The 18,698-nt window shown below is 39.4% G+C and overlaps 2 protein-coding genes across 2 annotated transcripts in view; both read right to left on the reverse strand.

The window, feature by feature from the left end:
* LOC124169615 (pro-neuropeptide Y-like) overlaps window positions 1-7,281 on the reverse strand; it is an 82,747-nt gene extending 75,466 nt beyond the window's left edge. The window contains exon 1 of the mRNA XM_046548258.1: window positions 7,222-7,281. The gene's annotated coding sequence lies outside the window, so the exon portion shown is untranslated. The remainder of the gene's footprint in view (window positions 1-7,221) is intronic.
* A 3,860-nt stretch (window positions 7,282-11,141) lies between these two features.
* Window positions 11,142-18,698, reverse strand: part of LOC124168754 — a 62,905-nt gene continuing 55,348 nt past the window's right edge. Inside the window, exon 3 of the mRNA XM_046547023.1 lies at window positions 11,142-11,326. Coding sequence (XP_046402979.1) covers window positions 11,142-11,326 — 185 coding nt within the window. The remainder of the gene's footprint in view (window positions 11,327-18,698) is intronic.

The raw sequence follows: 18,698 nt of genomic DNA on the forward strand, positions 1-18,698 counted from the left end.
TGGTATCATGATTTTTATCTTGGCTCATTTTCCGTGGGAAAAAATGAGCTCCTTACTTTTTAGTGGAAGTATTAGATCCATTTCAGCTATCGCATTTATATACAACTTTGAACGTCCTGTTTCGTCGTGGTGGTTTGTCGACCGGTATGGATACAAGATATACTCCAAAATGGACGCTGAGTGGGCGAGTGGAATGATTGTGACAAAAGACGGGGAAAGGCTTGAGAGAGAGTGAGGGAGAGAGGGAGAGAGGCATCTCTTCATAATGACCAAGTGGCAGGGCAAGGGAGTAGGGTTGAGATTGATTGAGTTGGCTGGGATAACCAGTGTTTAGTGTGGTATTACCCGTGTATTAAACCAGATGATGTCTCTCCGCGACGAAATCGGTCGTCCAAAATTATAATTATGAGAAGGGAGGAATTTGAGGGAGTACATTTTAAAAGATTTTCATTTATAGAAAAGCAATATCACCGAGTGACTTCTCAAACTATCGATGGATTCCATGTTCCATGCAAGACCTGCCTCTGCTCTGCAAAGTAGGAATCTCTCTTGTTTCATTGTTTCCGTCTGACGGCCTGGAGCTCTCTTCAATCGCTCTCAAACTAACCAGCCCAAGCTTCCAAGTCTCAAGCGGAAATACCCTATTCAATCTGTGCAACTGATTAACTGCAACTCTGTTACTCTTTTATGCTTATCTCTTGTCCACTTTCACGATTCCTCTATTGCTACAAGCAGTTGGAAATGACTTTAATATATGTATTTCTAAACGTCACCTCTCATTGATGCCTCGATATGCTTATGAGAGGCAGCCGTTACCCTCAGCGAGAATGTTAACAGGTTGAAACGTACACTTTATGCGGCGTTTGATTGCACAATTATTCTTTGCCAATATATTTTAGAACTTTACTGCACGAAATGAAAACGAATTGTTATCCCTACCTATCCGTATAGACAGATATCTCTATCACTAAAACTCTTTTTTCGGGCCTGGACATTTAGTGCGATTCTCAAAGCTAATATGTGGTTCTTGTCGCTCCAAAAGATACCAGTTCTTAATCATTCAAGTAATCTAAGCCTACCTCCTAAGCGGTTAAACCGAGTGGCTCCTAGTCTGATTCTGATGACATGTGTAACGCTCTCTGCTCGCATGCACCACTTTTCGACGATTCTTGCACCTCTCCTTAACATGTCATTGAAGACACCGATTTCACCTTTCCGTTGCAAACCCAGTATAATTTGCAGCGCAGATTCCGGATACTTGACTTTATCTGACGTCTTTATTTCGACTCAATCAATAGCGTGTGTAGTGAGGATTTCAGACGTTCTACTCCAGGAGTGTACTGCCGTGCGTTTGGCGAGATTTAGTCACGGCGCCACTCTTAAACGCGCGAAAATTTTCAGGGTTGAAAGAATTTGAAAAAGTCTATCGCTAATTTCGCTAAATTTGACAGCGTCGACAGCATACAATCGTGTTTCATTACTCGTTTGAGAACTCAGGTCATTTAGCATAAAAAACTAAATGGGACCAAATGCGTTTCCTAGTGGGACACCTTCACTCCACCGAGTAAACCGAGAATAAACACTCTACACAAAATTCTCCACTCCCACGGTCCCATAGATTCACACCGTTCGCAATAAATAGCGGTGCTCCGGTCAGGGTACATGCCTACATACGTAATAGCCCGCGAGAGAAAAAAGCCACGCGGATAATGTAATCGGTTAGTGCTAAAACTTAAGCTTAAATATTTAATTATTTAATATTAAGACCAATCATATATCCAATATTTAAAAAAATTCAGTTAAACATTTATAAGTGAAATTTAGTCCCTTCAAAACGACATGTGGTTCAGTGGTTACTATGCTAGAATACCATTCTGAAATTTCATGATCGATTCCCGCGTGTGGTATTTTTCTTGATTTCCTTCTATATTTTCTTTTGCAAAAAACCTGCTATTTAAAGTCATTTTCATGATTTTCACCGAAAATTTTTATTCTGAGCGAGGCAGTTTCGACGTCTGATGTTTCCCCATGTTTTCCTTTGAATTATTTCATTTTCGTGTCGCAACACAATGCACGCATGTATGAGCACAAAATAAAATTATTTGCACTGAAAAAAGTGAAAATCGCGAAAATAATTGTGGAAAGCAGGCATCTGTAAAAGGAAAAAGTAGAAAGAAATTATGAAAAAAGCACCAGAGACGAGGCTCGATTGTACTACTTCAATGTAGTAGTCGAACATCGTAGCCACTGGACCACGGCAATATATATCCACATAGAGTTCTGAAGGGAATTCAAAGCCAAATAAATTGACAGCTACCGATCCTTTCGCCACTAATGACTTAAGTTGGATTGCGAATTCATGCGCGGGGACCGGTTTTACAGTAACGCGGCAACTGCTCCCTAGTAGAGCCTCCTACACGGAAAAAAGATTTGATTAAAACTATCACACTGGCGTGATAGAGAGTATTTTTTAAAATATACTTAAACGTTGACGTAAATTAATAAGAACTTGATTTATTTTATCAAACGCACTTAATATATTTTATCGAACATTTTGACATTTTATAATTTAGTTAATTTTACGGAAGATCTTGGTGAAAATAACTGAATGAATTCAATACAATTCTGACTTTGGTAACTTTCATCGAAGATATGAACAATTTTACGAAGGCGCTTGCTCATTTGGTAACATTATCAAACTCTATATTGTTTACCAAGTTCGGTCTGATAGAATTTACTAATCGTGTTTCGTAATCTATCGAATGGTTTGTCGTCCTCATTTGCTTATACCAATACACGATTACAGATGATAGGTTTTTAAACAGGTCTTCTTTAAAAGATAGGTTTGTAGACATGGTTTTATTTTCATTATTTGTAATGGCGATAACGTTTTAATTATTTTTACGTTCACTTTTCTGTTTATTTCTACTTTAAAGTGTAATGATATCCGTAAGATAGTGCATCAAAGGAAACGATTGAATAGCGTAATATAATGGATATTAAATGTGAAAGGAGATGTTTGTGCATCTCGACACATTAAAACTTTACTTAGAGGTATTCCTGAGGTGTAATGATTCGCGACCATTTAAAGTAATAATGTGATAAAGTCGTCACACTAGAACCAATCCATGCTAAGGATATCACCCAGCACGTTAAAGCCATCTCTACATCCAAGTAAAAGGCCTACAAATGAAGTTTTCTTGCGCATCTGTACTAGATATTGATATTGAGTAACTACGTAATACAATCGTGTGTATCAAGCATTACTCTTAAGCTTACAAAAGGGAAACTGTAGTCACACTTTATTCACATTTCAAACTGAAGATTGATTATTTACAATAATAATATCTTGCGGCGTTTGCGTAATTTCTAACTAAACTTTTTTTCGTGTATAGTATACTCTATGGAATCCAGGGTAAATGTCTTCAAAAAATTTATTGAAAATCTCGGCAGTCTGTAAAACATCATTGGGTGGTTAAGCCAAATAAGAATAAGTAATTTGACGAATCATTATAATGGAATTTATTGAGATGAGCGAGATGGCTAGAGCGTTAGCCCGCTGAACCTAGGGTCCCGGGTTAATATCTCGGATGACACCTTTGGGCACCCCCCGAAAAAATCTTTAAAGTGGGAGATGGCAAGTAGTTGCCCCCCCCCCCAATCCCTGTAAAACACGCCTGATGCCATGTCTGGCGTGAACCATATTCTGATTATTTCTGTGATTTCGTTCCAAAGTAGAAGCTAAAGGTTCGGAAACATTGTGGCAAGCTGAAAACTGTGCATGGGTAATGACGTGACGGAGGAGAGGTATTGGAAAGCAACGTTGTTTGAAAGGGATGAGCACGTAGTTCAATCACTGACGGATGCATATATGTACTGACTTAGGAGGGCAGTGCGGGTTTGGGCAGTTTGGGAAGGTTTTCCGGCAGTTTGGTTGCGATGGACGGTAACCGGATGGCGTGTTGTTGGAAAGTTCTCGAAGGGGTGGGGCTGCTACGAATCTAAATCTAGAAATATCCGCAAATATTTTAAAAATTCATTCAAATTTATAGGAGATAATTTACGGAACTGTTGTAAAACAACGGAATCTGCCTATACAAACCAAATTATTATGTAATTTTGATGGTCAGGCATTAAAATAATGAGAAATTTTCGGAAATAATACACTCTTACTTAGTTATTCAAAGTAAAGGATTGTTAGGGTAGGTGAGAGTTGAGTTCATTCCAGACTAAGCACAGGCGTTTAATAATCACAATTTCAGGGAAGGGTTCCTTTATCTGTGTGACCTCGCTCAAGAGGGACTTTTTTTACTTCCTAAGGCTTCGCAAGCGCTAATTGAAACCCGTAGTCCCATTACTTAGCAGCCAAGTGCTTTAATCTCCAGCCTAAAACTACTCCACCACTAAATTTTAGCAATATGCATGAACAATTAGGGTGGAATACTTAGGAGCTAGTGGGAAGTAGCCTACGTATCACCTATTGGGATTGATCTAGCAGATCTATCCATCCTATTGCCGCTATGAAGTTTATTAATTTTTAATTATTTATCTGCCGATAACTGCCTTTCTATTTCATTACCTTACTGATCTATTCATCAGAAGGTAAAAACTATCGGTATAAGAACTGTATAGTGTTTTTTCTATTGTTCATAGTTATAGAATGTGGAATAGAATGTAGAATATCGGAGAATTGTGGTTTTCGCTGGCATAGATATGCAAAAATTGTTTCTAACCAATTAGCGCTTAGCAAGACATTTTCCATCAGCCAAAGTCATTTGTGAATTATTTTGAGCTTGAACGGCGAAGAAAATTTCGCCGATTGGCGGGAGACCCTGGACCGTTTATGGAAAGGTTCGATTCCCGGTACAGGCAATCCTTAGTCATTGAACAAGCTCTTGATTGGAAACCACTTCCTAACTACGATCAGGCAATAGCAGTCAGCATTATGGTTGTTGCTGGTTTAGCATTGTAATATTACTGGAATAATTTGCCGCTATACAAAGGGTTCTCATGACACATCACATCGAGCCAGCCCTGTCATGGTTTGGTATTTGGAAGAGGCAACCGACACCTGAGGACATTTAGCACGGGAGGCGTGCAGAGAAACCCGGCGTCGGAATCAGCCTGACCTTGACGAAAGGCGCAAAAGTGGCCACGGCTTTACGTCCCATTCGACGGACGGTGAAGTGGCCACCGAACAGCACGAATCGGGCAGTCCACCGCCGCCGGGGCTTGAACCCGGGCAATGGTTCGGTGAGTTCCGAGTACTCATGCCAGTCTCGCGCCGATAAGAGGTGGGGCTCGATTACGTAATAATTCAATTTCAAAGTGAAGAGTTAGCGGCGCAACTTAATGCTGTTACAACGTGCCAAGTAAAATTCTTTTCCTGCGGCCCAACTTCCACAAAGGAGAGCCTCGAATTATAATTCTAGAGCCTAGAATAGAGCCTAAATTATAATTAGTGGTAGGAAGTACGTGATGTAAGGAACGTCCTATCAAAAAAAGTAAGAATTGAAGGACCATCGATTCAAGCGAACTGCAAAATGACAATAAATAATGAAATCCATCGCTTCCAAGTGGCATTCGTCTCAAATCGAAAAAGGATCAATTTGATAATCCCGCTTTTCTCGTTTTAACAGCGGCAAGCCAGCAGTGATCACTATCATATGCCATGTCAGCATCAAAGTAGTTCCGTTTGCCTTTCTATATGTGTATATTAATTTTTTTAAAGGTTACTATGTTACACAAATAACAATTTACGTTGTTACAACGCTCATGCAGGGGATTTTCAATGCAATTCTCCATATGGCATGCGTGGTGATTTTGTGTCCAAATGTGCCCATAGAGTCAAGCAAAAACGATCGTTCAAGTGACATGCGATTGTAGTGACTCTATTCTCAAATATATCGTCTGTATGAATATTCCATGTCTCCCAAAACGCTAATTCAACTTGGATTTCGGATACATTCATGGCACAGTATAAATGTGCATATCTGACATTTGTTAGCAGAGTAAACGTCAGATGCGTCGTGTTTCGCATGATTTTCCTTCGTAGTTACGTCGCCAGGAATGACCTGCTTGAGATTGGTGGATGGAGGTTAGGCTAAGACATAGATTGCCTTAGAGTAAGGGTCTGTGAACAGTGTAGCCTATGGTTTTTTAACATCGGTGGGGGATTTCTGACTGCTACCCGAAATAAAATGGGAAATCGGCCAATAAAAGGAAAATAAAATCGCACGACAGTGCCCGGAGGAAATCTCGCCAGTCACCTGTTCCAGTGTTCCATGGAAATGCGAATTCCGGACTTCATTTATAGGTGTTGTTACTCCCTGGATTGACTTCTGCATAAATAATTCTACGAAATGTTATTATAAAATAGCATTCAAGCCTAAAATTTCTCCAAAGATGAATTGGAAGTTTTCCTTGGAGGACATATCCGTGGTTGAAGTGCATTCGATTTGCGCCGTCTGTTACTTGTTGAAACCTATCACGATGGAAATATTAATATTGGGCCCGCACTTGCCATGATTTGCCACATACATTACAAATATAATTTTTTTCTGAGAAACCGTTGAGGTCAAATTTGTATTTTTTTTAGATAAATCAGGTAAATATAGACTGGAATGTAGCTCAAATGATATATATGAGCCATTGTCTTCGCATATTCTCTTCACGAATTCTCAGAGAAAAGCATCGGATATTTAAAATTGAAAAATGAATAACAAGACACGGGAAAACGGTGGAAATATCAGAAATCTTAGATCTTAATAAAAATAAAATAATTGAGAAAATGGATAATATCCTAAATATAGTTTTCCATAAAGGTACTGGAATGGAATGAAAATTTCAAATTCCCTTTGAACATACGTTCCTCACAAAAAAGCATTAACATCGAGCATATCATACCACACTTGTCTCATTAGCAAGGCAACTTGATAATGACTCGTAAGGCAATGACGTTTTCGTCTACAAAGCATATTCGGTGTTAATGAATTGACACATTGGAACGTGCAGAGTGACTTTTCTTTTATTCGCGCCGGAAATGTTGAACGGCGATTTTAAAATAGCGAGTGTTGAAACGAGAAAACTCAGTCAATTTTCATGTGTAGATGCGTTCTATGCGAAATTTCAAAGGCATGTAATTGCAAAACACGAAGCAATGGCACGATTGAACAGAATAGCACGTGAGACAAGATGCGAGCTGAAAAGCAGAGAGCCTACCGTGGTGCAGAGTATCTTGCTCCTCGGGGGTCTTCTTCGGCTGGCGGTCGAGAGTGGAATATTCAGCCACAGGTGTGCGTTGCCCCCTTATACCCTGTGCCCTGGCCACTCCCCCTGGGTGGGTGGGGGTGCGGCTGCCCCCTTACGCATGCCCCCATTTCGGGGTGGGGGGGGGGAGAATGGGGGCTCAGGTGGACCCCCTCCCGCCACGCCACCTACGTAAGTCAACGTCTCCTCTCTTCAACCCGTCCGCCGTCGAGTAATCCTGCTTGGCCAACAAAAATTGAACACAAATCGCAGCAGTCGAGAAAGGGCGAAGCATGAATGGATGCTGGTGGCGTATATTTAGCGGCAAGGAGCTTTGTCGCTCGACCTTTCTTTTTAAGTCGCCAGCGAATCTTGGTGAACGGCTTGGGAGGGCTGTCGTGTTATTTAAGCGCGAGCTCTTCAGTTAATGCGGACTAATGAGATGGCCGCCTCAATGCTCCTTTCTTCGGCATCTTTCATTTAAATAACTTTTTTCTCGACAGTGATTATTGGTGGGAAGGCATTTAGCGTCGTATATGGCAAGAGAAAGCTACTTGAAAGTAGACCTTGGGGAAGATTTGAGGCGGGCTCATGGGAAAAACATTAGCAATACCTCTAAATTAGTATTAACGAAAAGACTAGCTTCACAGCTTCAGGGCGTTAATAGGAAAAGTGAACGTAGATTGGACGCCATCTACCATTCGTGTGCATAACCACAGCAGCAACTGCCACACATTTGCTATCGACAATGAGTTTTGTTGTCTCCAAGGTTTCTTTTCTGGAGTTTACTTCTCAAATCTATGTTATTTCCACCTTACACTTTACTTCGACATGACTTTTCCCGATTCAGAGTTAGAACTCACCAAACACGGTTGCAAAGCGCAAAAAGGAAATTTTGACGAGAACACTGCGCGAACTAAAGTTTAACGCTAAAAGAGTATCTGCACGTTTCTTGGAAGCGATTAAAAGTATTAAACCTCAATTAGGCTATATCCCGAGTCTGAGAATAGTGAGGTACTTTTTAAGTGAGACATTAATTATTTAAATTTGCAAAATTAATGTTTCGCTAAAACACCAGGCAGCCATATTTTCAGAGCTTTGACGTTATTTCGTACTATATGTTTTTAAGCATAGCCTTAGCATTGAGGAGAGCCCCTCTACGGAGTGTGTTAGTTTGGAAAGAAGGCACGGAATGACTCATGGACTAGATTCAACATGTGGACATCTACACCTTTTCATTCATTTTTTTTGCAGTCACGCTGCTCCTCGGTTCTCTCTTTTACGGTCGTTTTAAGATTTATATTGACATAAACATTAATTGTAATACACTAACGGAGATTATCCTTCTAATATTACGACTTAGTCGTGAAAACGAAGTCACTAAGTAGCACTGCCTATACCTCTTACAATAATATTGATCATATGAGTTGTAGAAACATTCTCATTAATAAGAGTTTACAGAAATCACGAGGCGAAACTAAAAATTAAAGGCGGAAATATATGTACGTAGTGTCTAAGCTAGTCCATTACTAAAATTATGCATTGAGTTCATGGATAAATGCTACTATGAATTGGTGGATAGTTGTAGCAAAGCACAGTGAAAACTTGTATCTTAAAAATCTATAAACTTATACCATATAATGCAAAAGAGATAAACCAATTTAAAAATTGTTCCAACAAATGCTACGAGAAGCAGAATGAATGGAAATTAATCGTCTGATCATCCAATCAGCCATTTGATTTCCAGCTCGAGAATTGATTGCCATCAGAAGTATAGACATACGGCACTAATTTTAAGTAGAATTATTTACGATATACCCCTCAAATGTTATTCATTAACCTCACATAAGAAAATGTATAGCTAACTGATAGATATATATTGGTGAAATGCAATTAAAATATATATTTTTTTGAGATAATCAAAACCTGCTTTTGATTACGTTAATTATACGTAAGAACAAATACGTCGATAACGAGTGCGTTTTGTGTAAGAAATGGAGGTCGGGTTGCAGCTTGGACTGGACCTAAATTTAAAAACAGTTACTTCTGCTTACGCTTCAAACCTTGGATGGTTCAGAAGTTGCAAATATTAAATAATGAATCATGGATTCATTCAAATTCATTCAAAAGTAGGTCAAATAACTATAGTCAAATAATTCTTCATTTAAATTATGGTCGACATTTGAAATAATGATACAAATATAGATAGTTACCAACGCACCGGCACGTTTATCTTTGGTCATGCTCACACCTTTGGCCAATTACAAACACTCTAACTTCATTCTCTTTGACCTAACTTTTTTAAGGTTTCCCGTCGATTATTCTTGATTATGAATAAGACCATGCAGCTAGAAAGCGGCAGTGCGACATTAACAGTTTTTGCCATGGCATGTATAACAAAGAAAAATACATTTCTAGAAAGGAGTGCTAGTTTCACTTGTCGTTGTTCTGGTCCAACATAATCAGCATGACAACAAAGGAGAGCATCCACCTTCGGGAGATTATTTGAAGAGGCGTTCACGAAAACTGATTCCTCGATCTGCACTTAAACGTATTTTCCTTTACCAAGAACAGATCCCCTGACGTTTCAAAATGCACGCGCACGTCACCGTCCTTGCACGCTGACGAGATCTCAGAGTAATGAGGATGAGATAGTACGAAATGACGTCACATACCGAGTAGCCAATAGGTGAAAGTTTTCGTCTTCACAATATGGGTGCGCCAATAAGGCGAAAGTAAGTATTAATTATCACACAAACTGAGCAACAATTAAAGCTCTTAATCGAGAGGAATGCTATTGATCCAATGAATTTAATCCACGCTCATTTTCGCGCAAATTTCACTTCGTTCCGAGCTAATATTTTGTGTGTTGTGCCGCCATTGAAGTATGGGCAGCGCCAGAATATCACGCTAAGGCCTCCGCACGGATGATGAGTGGTTAATTTGTTCAATAAATCGGCTTCTCGTGTTCCACTGCATCCTACATCAGAGGGCTATCCCTTTTCATAAATAATTCTCTTTTTAGTGTTGTGAATTTCCTTTCAGCGTGTGACGAAACTGTTTTTTTACTTTAGTTACGATTAATAAAAGCTTTCAATTCGGAAAGATAAAACTCCCTTCCTTGCTGGAGATCTTCTTCCTTTATAAATAAGTATACATGATATTTTTCTTTCAATTACTAATATTACTGAAGTATTCTACCGGTTAAGGTATGGTTTCATGGAGTATTCACGAAGTATTTTGGCAGTGTCCACTGTCCCCTCCCTCCATAGACTTCTCTCTTAAATTACAATAAAGCATACTCCCTTTCATTCTATCAACAAATCCTATTCTCTTCCTTCCTCTCCCAGCATTTTTCCCTTATTTAACTTTGCTTTCAACATCCCCAGATCGCGCAGTACTCGCTCTAGCATAACCCTCCGTGTGTCATCTAGAAGCTGCCTCTCTTCACCCACCATGTCCAGCTCTTTGTCGTTCCTTCTCCTCTCCGTCCACTTCACCTGCTCAATTCTATTCGACAAACCCGCACGCTGAAGTCCTCCCATTTCCTCTTCGCTGTCCTTCCACTCCGTGCTCATCTTTCCACTCCGTTAAGAGCTACTTTCCAAATAAATATAACAATTTCAGAATTTTCTAGATTTTTGATGGGTTTTTACTCTTTCATGCTCACGTTTTGAGTCTGGTTCTTGTCTTTGGAAGCTCCGCCATTAATGTTCTTTAATTCTTTATTCGGAATATTTTTCTTGATTTTTTGTCAGTCTGACATCCGTTTTCTCTACTTCAATATGTCGTCTAAGTCTGTTTTTCGTTTAGATCATACTTCTATTAGGATTATTTTCGTCATCAGCAATTAATAAATATCAAAGTAATCGTCGAAGTACGAGTTAGGACTTTTACCTGGAGGGGGAGGCTCGCTTGACACTGTACCCCAAGGTCATTTCTGGAAACGACGACGCAGCCTTGATTCCAGTAGCATCTCCGGGTGGTGAGCTCACGCCAGTGGGGTGCGTCCACGGAGGGCGATATTCGTCGGCAGCATATTGCCAGACGAAGTTGATCAGCGATGCTGGCGGAGGGTCTGGAGAGATTGCCGTGTTGCTGGGCGACAAATGATAAATTCTATCAAACTGGTTTGGTCGTAATTGCTACCGAACTGGGAAATCAAGTGCTTCTTAAGTTGCAACAAAGTTTTAGTATATTTAACGAAATACTCCCTATCACGCCAGTGTGATAGATTTAATCAGATATTTCTTTTTCCGTGTAGAGCTGAACTATAGCAGGTTCTTAAATCTTACGTTTTTCAATACGTTACGTAGTCAATTTCCCTATCTCCTCCTCGTGATCGTATTTCTTGGCGATGTGTGCATATTCTTCAGGTTCGCACTGGCTCACTATCCCCATAGCTTTAAAACGATTATTCTTGCCGGTGAAGTCGTCTTGGGTTTTCCACCGGTTGGGTTCTTTGTAGGCCATTGTTTCGATGGCTGCCATCGAAACGTCGGCCTACAATGGACTCAACCGGTGGAAAACCCGAGACGACCTCACTTGCATTGCCGCCGGGAAAGAGCAAGATCTTTTTAAGATTATTCTTGTTATGATGACTTTATTATTCTAATTAAAAATGAAGTAGCTATATTCTGAGAAGGCAGCCTCACCATAGACATTTAGTAGAAGCTTCCTAGAGTTACCCATACTTTTCTATGAATACTCCATATTTTTACTGAACATTGTTTTTTTAGGAAATAGTAAAACTTACACCTGTACATCGTTGCCAATAGCTAACGTCAGCTGTCTGGAATCGTGCTAATATTCGTGATGTGACGTCAAATGTTGTATACGTTGTGGGTGGTGTCGAGATAAAGGCTACAGACGGAGTCAATTGTTTGATAGTTGAGATAAATTGGAAGCTCGCGTGGGTAAACGTGTAAGAAATATTTGTGGCAGAGCTATGAAGAAGACAAGATGCATCGGTCAAGCGCATTTGGGATGTATAAGTGGGAATGAAAGAGAGACAGACGCTCATTGGTTGTCATCAGTCAGGCCGCACTTTAGAATATGCAGCAGCGAGCCCATTGGATCCGTTGTACGAAGATTTTATCCATGAACTTAGTACAACACAAAGGTAAGCTGAGCGCCTCGTCAACAACTGCTGCGAGCTATGAAGAATCGATAACTTTCAGAGCGACGGAGAAAATATCATTTTAGGACTTCACCATGTTTCTAAGTCCCACAGAAACGATAAAATAAGTGTCAGACGAATCTGTAAAATGAAATTAGTTTTTCCCCCAAACCAAAAATAAGGGCAATAATAAATTTTAGAGTTGGGGCTCCAGCAGTGGTCTCCAACACGCACGTTCCTTTAGTTAACGTCTGCTGTCCTCCCCCACCGCACGCCTGTTGAGCACGTGGTCAGCATCACAGTTCACTGCAGAGGTGAAAATGAGTGATTTGTGAACTCTGGTGAGGAATAAATTGAGAATAAGAATTACGTGTTTAACTCATACATGCAAAACAATACGATTTGATTCTCCAAATTACTTGCTAATTGTACTGCACAGTCGTTTTATGTCTTATCTTTTCATTATTTCAAATCACAGTCATACTCATGCAGTGGATTTTAACTTATACCTCTTATTCTTAAGCAAATAAAGGTGAACCAACTGGTCGGAAAGATTATTCCAAAAAATGTAGGGACAAATAAGCTGTTGTTGAGGTCATGTGGAAAGCAGTCATTCCTACAAGATGAAATTTGTGAATCGTGCCGATCTTAGGTATTTCCCTATATTAACTCTATTCAGGTAGTCAGTATCCGTTTGTTTGCAACTGGCAAGGCAAAAGGAATATTTCTCTAGATTTCGCTCTGGAGAATCTCGTTTCTTGCGTTCATCACTCTGAATATGCTAAAAAATATCGTGAAGGATTCATGTCACACTGACAGAATATTCCGAGAAAAAGTGGAAAAGAAGCTGCCGTATCTTTCGAATCGAGATGAGCAATTCAACTGCCCGCCATTTCTGAAACTAGTTGACGGATTTGCTGGCCGGCAGCACACAGGCCTCGTGGATACTTGCATTAGCTTATGGCATTTACAGAATAAAGATTCTGGAGTGATTTACTGCACACTCTCCCAGTTAATTTTGTTGAAATTGCTGCAATGCTACATGATTTTCTCGCCCTGTAATCGGCTTCAGTTGAAAGTTGAAGGCGGGCCTCCGCTCTAGTGTGGGCAGGACGTATTAAACAGAGCAGCGGGAAATCCCCACTCCACATGTTTGATTTATATCGCAGCTAAGCTTCTTCGAAACTCCTCACAGGGAACGCGCAATTAGCGGACTTTGTGCGATAGCGTCGATAATAAGAGGGGGCGCCAGGCTTTGCTCTGCCCCCGTCCGTCTGCTCCGGCTGACCTTTGGACTCGCTGCCCCTTTAATGATAAGGCCTTTAAGGATTTAACGTCCCCTCAGCCCCACTCAGGAAAAAATCGTAACACTCGCGAAGAAACAGAAAAATTGCATTCTCATTACAACTTCAAATCACTCTCTTCTGATTGTCGAACTAAGATGAGGAAACTTAGACTTTTCATTTCATGTCATACCCTTTCAAAAAATTTAACTCGAAAATGTTTTTTTCTCATTGGTCTTAAAGAAATGCTGGTCTGTATGAGTTGGAAAGTTGTTGATTACTACGATGTTGAGATTGGTTTTGTGGAGAAATAACTAATTTAAAGCTTGTCGTACCATGGAAAATAACAGTGATAAAATGAAAACGGTGCCATAAAAGTTTTTGAGAAATTGGCAGGTGAATACTGTGTTCCAAGTCGAATCAAGTTAGTTACATTAAAAAAGCGGTGTGTCCGTTCACTAAATTTGTGGATGTATTCATTTAAAAATGCCAGAACCGAATTGCCCACGCTATGCTTACATTTCCTCTGATTTTAAACTTTATGGATTCTGAAAAATGCCTCTTTCTCTATCAGTAAAAGGAATTGAAAAAGTCTTTTGTTCCGGTAAAATTGTTATATATTCTTTATTATTCTCCACTCCTATAACTCAAACTCCTTAATGTGTTTGATATCCTTAAGAAAACTGTTAAAAAATAAAATAATGACGTCAAAATACAAAACGTCTTTAATTCAGAAGTTAAACGTGTGGCGGCGCTGCTTGCACTCGATTCCCATCCCTTAACTTTTCGAAACGCTGCAAGACTTATTTTTGGATTTTCCCGCGTCGAAATTTCGCAAATCGTTTCAAACCTTCTTCAAAATTTTAATGGGTCATTTTGAGGCAAACCGTGGCGGAAAATAATCCGCAGACTTAAAAGAGCGAGTCCTAACAGCAGTCATTATGCTATGACAAATGTTTGTACATACTAACTTCAAATGTTCTAAATTTGACCGTTTATCCGGTTTTTCAGAGATAATAACATTATTACCATAGTTGAACTTGAATCGCAGTTTATCAGTTCTGTTATCAAGATTTGGTTTTTGCAAACATTCTTTAATTCTTCCACCGTAAACTGACAGTCTCACTACTTGCGATGCATGTAAATATTTCTTCCCGGGCGAAATTCAATGCTTCATCTCGGGGACGACCATTTTTACACCCAGTGGGCGGTTTTTAAAAAGAAACATTGCAATCATGATTATAATTAGCCTAAGCAAAAATTATATAATATTTAAACCTTATTAAAACGATAATAGTTTTTAATTATCATCAGAACGAGACTGAGCTATTTTTCTGAGTTTTCAGAACAGATTCTTTGGATGACAATGTAGTAACTTGACAAATTCTACGCCGAAATTTGTGAACTCGTTTTCTTTCATATTCTTCATTACCTTCATCGACCAAAAGAAGCAATGCTTTTAAAACAAAAGTTTATTCACTTACTCGAGCTCTGATGCGAGGAGGACTTACTTTCGATGCATTGGCTTGCATAAAAAAAAACTGGACCGGGGAGGAGCGGGGGGGGGGGGGGGAAGGGAGGTTGGCGCAAAAGATATCTTGGGTTACCTAATACCTTATATCTTAATAAAAAATAAAATAATCAAGTCACATGCAGAGTTCAAGAAAATTTAAATCAAATTTATTACACACATGTACAAGAAAATGCCATCTTATGATATAAAAAGTTATAATTGTGGTTCTGTAATGTTTGGCTATACGGGCGGGGGGAAGCAAGAGGGGGGGGGGGAAAGCACCCCCGTCAGTGTCATCCGGCACTGATCCTCTTCACTTGATCTCTTCACTGAAGCAATAGCACTTCTCCGAGTGTAGTTTTTTTTTCGATATTGCACATGTGCTGCCACTGATTTTTGGCATTTTAGGTAGTCAGTGAATTCATCACCTCTTTCAGCACTTGCGTCAATCAACGTCTTCATTCCACGATCAACAGTAACAATTTCACTTGCAGGCAAAGGATTTTTACAGATGAGTCTCGACATTTTTGAAGAACTGAAGGCAGCACATACGTTAAAGTATAGTTCTCGAAGTAAAAGCATGTTTTAACTATGAGGGAATAGTTAACACTAAACCCTTTGTCCCAGTTGTTGACGGCTGGATAGGTAAGAGCTAGTAACCAATCCACGTGTTACGCGTCAGATTATGTTCAGAGAGCGTTGCAATATAGTCATGCATATTACGGAGAATACTGTTCCAGCTAACTTTCGAATGGCTTTTTCTCAGAAACGGTAAATCTTAGAGAAAAAGTGACAGTTTTGTATTTAACAACCTGATATACAATTATAGGCACGTTATATTTCGCGCCGAAGGCGCGTTGACGCCGTACCGGTAAACCATGTGTACCTCAACCAACCAGATGACAATACAATTATTATTTTGCGCATTTGTTTGTATTGTTGGGGTAGTGTGGTGTTTGTGTGAGCAGAAACTCACATACTAAACAGATATTGATAATTGATTTGTTTTTTAGGACATACTAATCAAGGAATATGAAAAAGTCCACAGAATGTAAAATATATTTTTTCCAATGAATATCTCTTTTTGTCATTCATTTTTTAAATTTTTATTTTGTTATTTTGTTTTTATTATTTTTTTTTAATTTACTGTTACTATTATTATTATTTTATAATAATTTGTCGATACATTATTATTTTTACAATGTTGAATTACTAATTGTAGAAGAAGGAAAGACATAGGACAGACTAATAGGAGAGTAACTTGTAGAGCTGTATATGTATATGTGGTGGAAATTTTTGGATTGTGGCTCCATGTGTTTGTAAGGAGTACGTTTTTCGTAGCCCTGAGCCTGGAATTGAAATTTTTTACGAGGTGATTAATAACGTCGTTCATAGATGGTATATTCAGTGCACAGCGAACGTCATTTGTTAATTTAGTGAGATTTAGGAGGAGGCGGAGAGATTTATTTTGGAAAGCTTCAAGTTTTCTGCGGATTCATTTGTTGTGGGCAAAAATTTCGCAGCCGTATAAAAGGGAAGGACGAACAATAGAAATGCATAATCAAGCTCTTCATCTATGTGGTAACGGAGAGAATCTTAGCAATTTTTATTTAAAATCAACCGTTTGTAAAAAATTCAAAAAACCCATTTTTGTGATCTTTGATCTTGAATAAAATTTTTCGCCTACACGGGAACGATGGGGACTTTATAGGATTTCATAAGAGTGATATTAGAAACTTTCATGTAAATTTTGAGCTTGTTGGGAAGTTTTTCAAGGGTCAATATATATTTTGACCTGTCTTTCTTCGCATTCGACTGGAACTAACTGGGTCCGCGCAATTCATAAGCTTTCCACGTAGTGCCTGCACCTGTCTAAATATGCACCTCGGTAATTTATTTGCACCATAATATATTTACATTCAATTCATTCGAGCGAGGGAATGAAGGAGTAAAGGATACGAGTAAAAATCTGTAAGAGAAAAGAATATTTCGAGGAAATCAAGCAAATAAACACTCATAATGACGGAGAGGTTGTCGTGCTCCTTAGTAACTCTTGGAAACGGCGTCAAAAGAGACGTCGCCGCTGCGTGGGGGCATTAGGATGAAGTGCTCATCGCGCACCATTCATTGGGAAAACTACAAAGCAATGTGCGAGCAAATATGGCGTCTTCAAAAGAGAGAAAATGAGTGGAATTCCTTGCATGGACCACCGTTTTCTTCTGACTTTGAATGCATATGTTGGACCACTCTCCTCCTCTGTTGGATTTGATCGTGAAATAATCGATTGTGCTGCCGCGCGGCGGGAGATAGATTGGATGCGTGGGTGCTCTGGAATTGTGGGATGGCCTCGTGGGTGGATGACGTCACGCCACGAATGAAATAGTTTCAGAGGAAATCCGCTTGGAGTCGCAACCGCAATCACTCGCAGGTGAACCAAAGGTTAAAGACGTAATGATGGTACCAAAAAAAACGAAGTGTTTCACATGTTTGATAAATATTTTTTCCTCAATCGGCTCTAAAAGAAAAGGAAAAAAATATTTTTCAGTGACTTGAAAAAGGTGCTTTTCACGGTAGGTATATCGTATGCATTCTGTCTCCAATCATCATGTTTTTAATACCATTTCATTTAATGTCATCCTTCTGTAACTTCCGTAGTTTCTTAATAACAAGTCCCCAAGATGTCCCCGAGTCGCGACAAAGTCCTCTGACAATGAGGGTTGACATGTTATGTTGCATATCCCATTGAAAATACCTTTCGCAAATATCACATTTTATTTCAGTATTTCCATCTAATAACTAACCCTTGGAAATTAATATTTATATAATATATTAATTTCCATCGGTTTGTTATGTAATTAAATGTATCTTCAGAATATTGGACAAAATGCTCGCGTCGGCCTCACGCTAACTGTTCAAATTCATCCCCTCTTCATGACGACCACATTTGGAAAAGTGATTTTAGTGTTGGAAGAAGGAATTATGCTTGATAAAGATATTTCTAATATAGCTTGAGATTCGCCAAGAGTGCTACACTCGTGAAAATATTCCACTGCCTCCGCATCTACGAATGAAAGTGCCTCCTGATTCATGGAAGTCGGTTGGTGCAAATATTTTGACAAAAAACGTATCCAATCAGCCCGACTCCGCTTTTGCTTGGATGTATTCGTCTCTGTCTATTCATTGCATTCCTGCACAATTTCCCATTGGACATATTCTTTGGTACAGTTTTACTTTCCCCTACGTCTGATGGACAGGCTTCGTGCCCAAATTCAACCGGATCGAGATACTGAAAAAAATGACAAATCCAATTATCTGAAGCTTTTATTCCAATTATGTACATTTTTAACGAATAAAGGTTAAAATTTAACTTTTGCTCGAAGTAACGAGGGCAGGCAACATACAGTAGAAGGACATCATGAGTTTACGAATAAGAAGTCGCACTTCTTCATAAGTCTGTTGCGTACTGCACAACGTCTTCGAGTACTCTGTGACCATTCTCAAGTACTTACTCTACTTCCACTGTCCCTCGTGGCCC

The sequence above is a fragment of the Ischnura elegans genome, chromosome 12 (assembly GCF_921293095.1).
Source record: "Ischnura elegans chromosome 12, ioIscEleg1.1, whole genome shotgun sequence".
NCBI classification, from domain to species: Eukaryota; Metazoa; Arthropoda; class Insecta; order Odonata; family Coenagrionidae; genus Ischnura; species Ischnura elegans.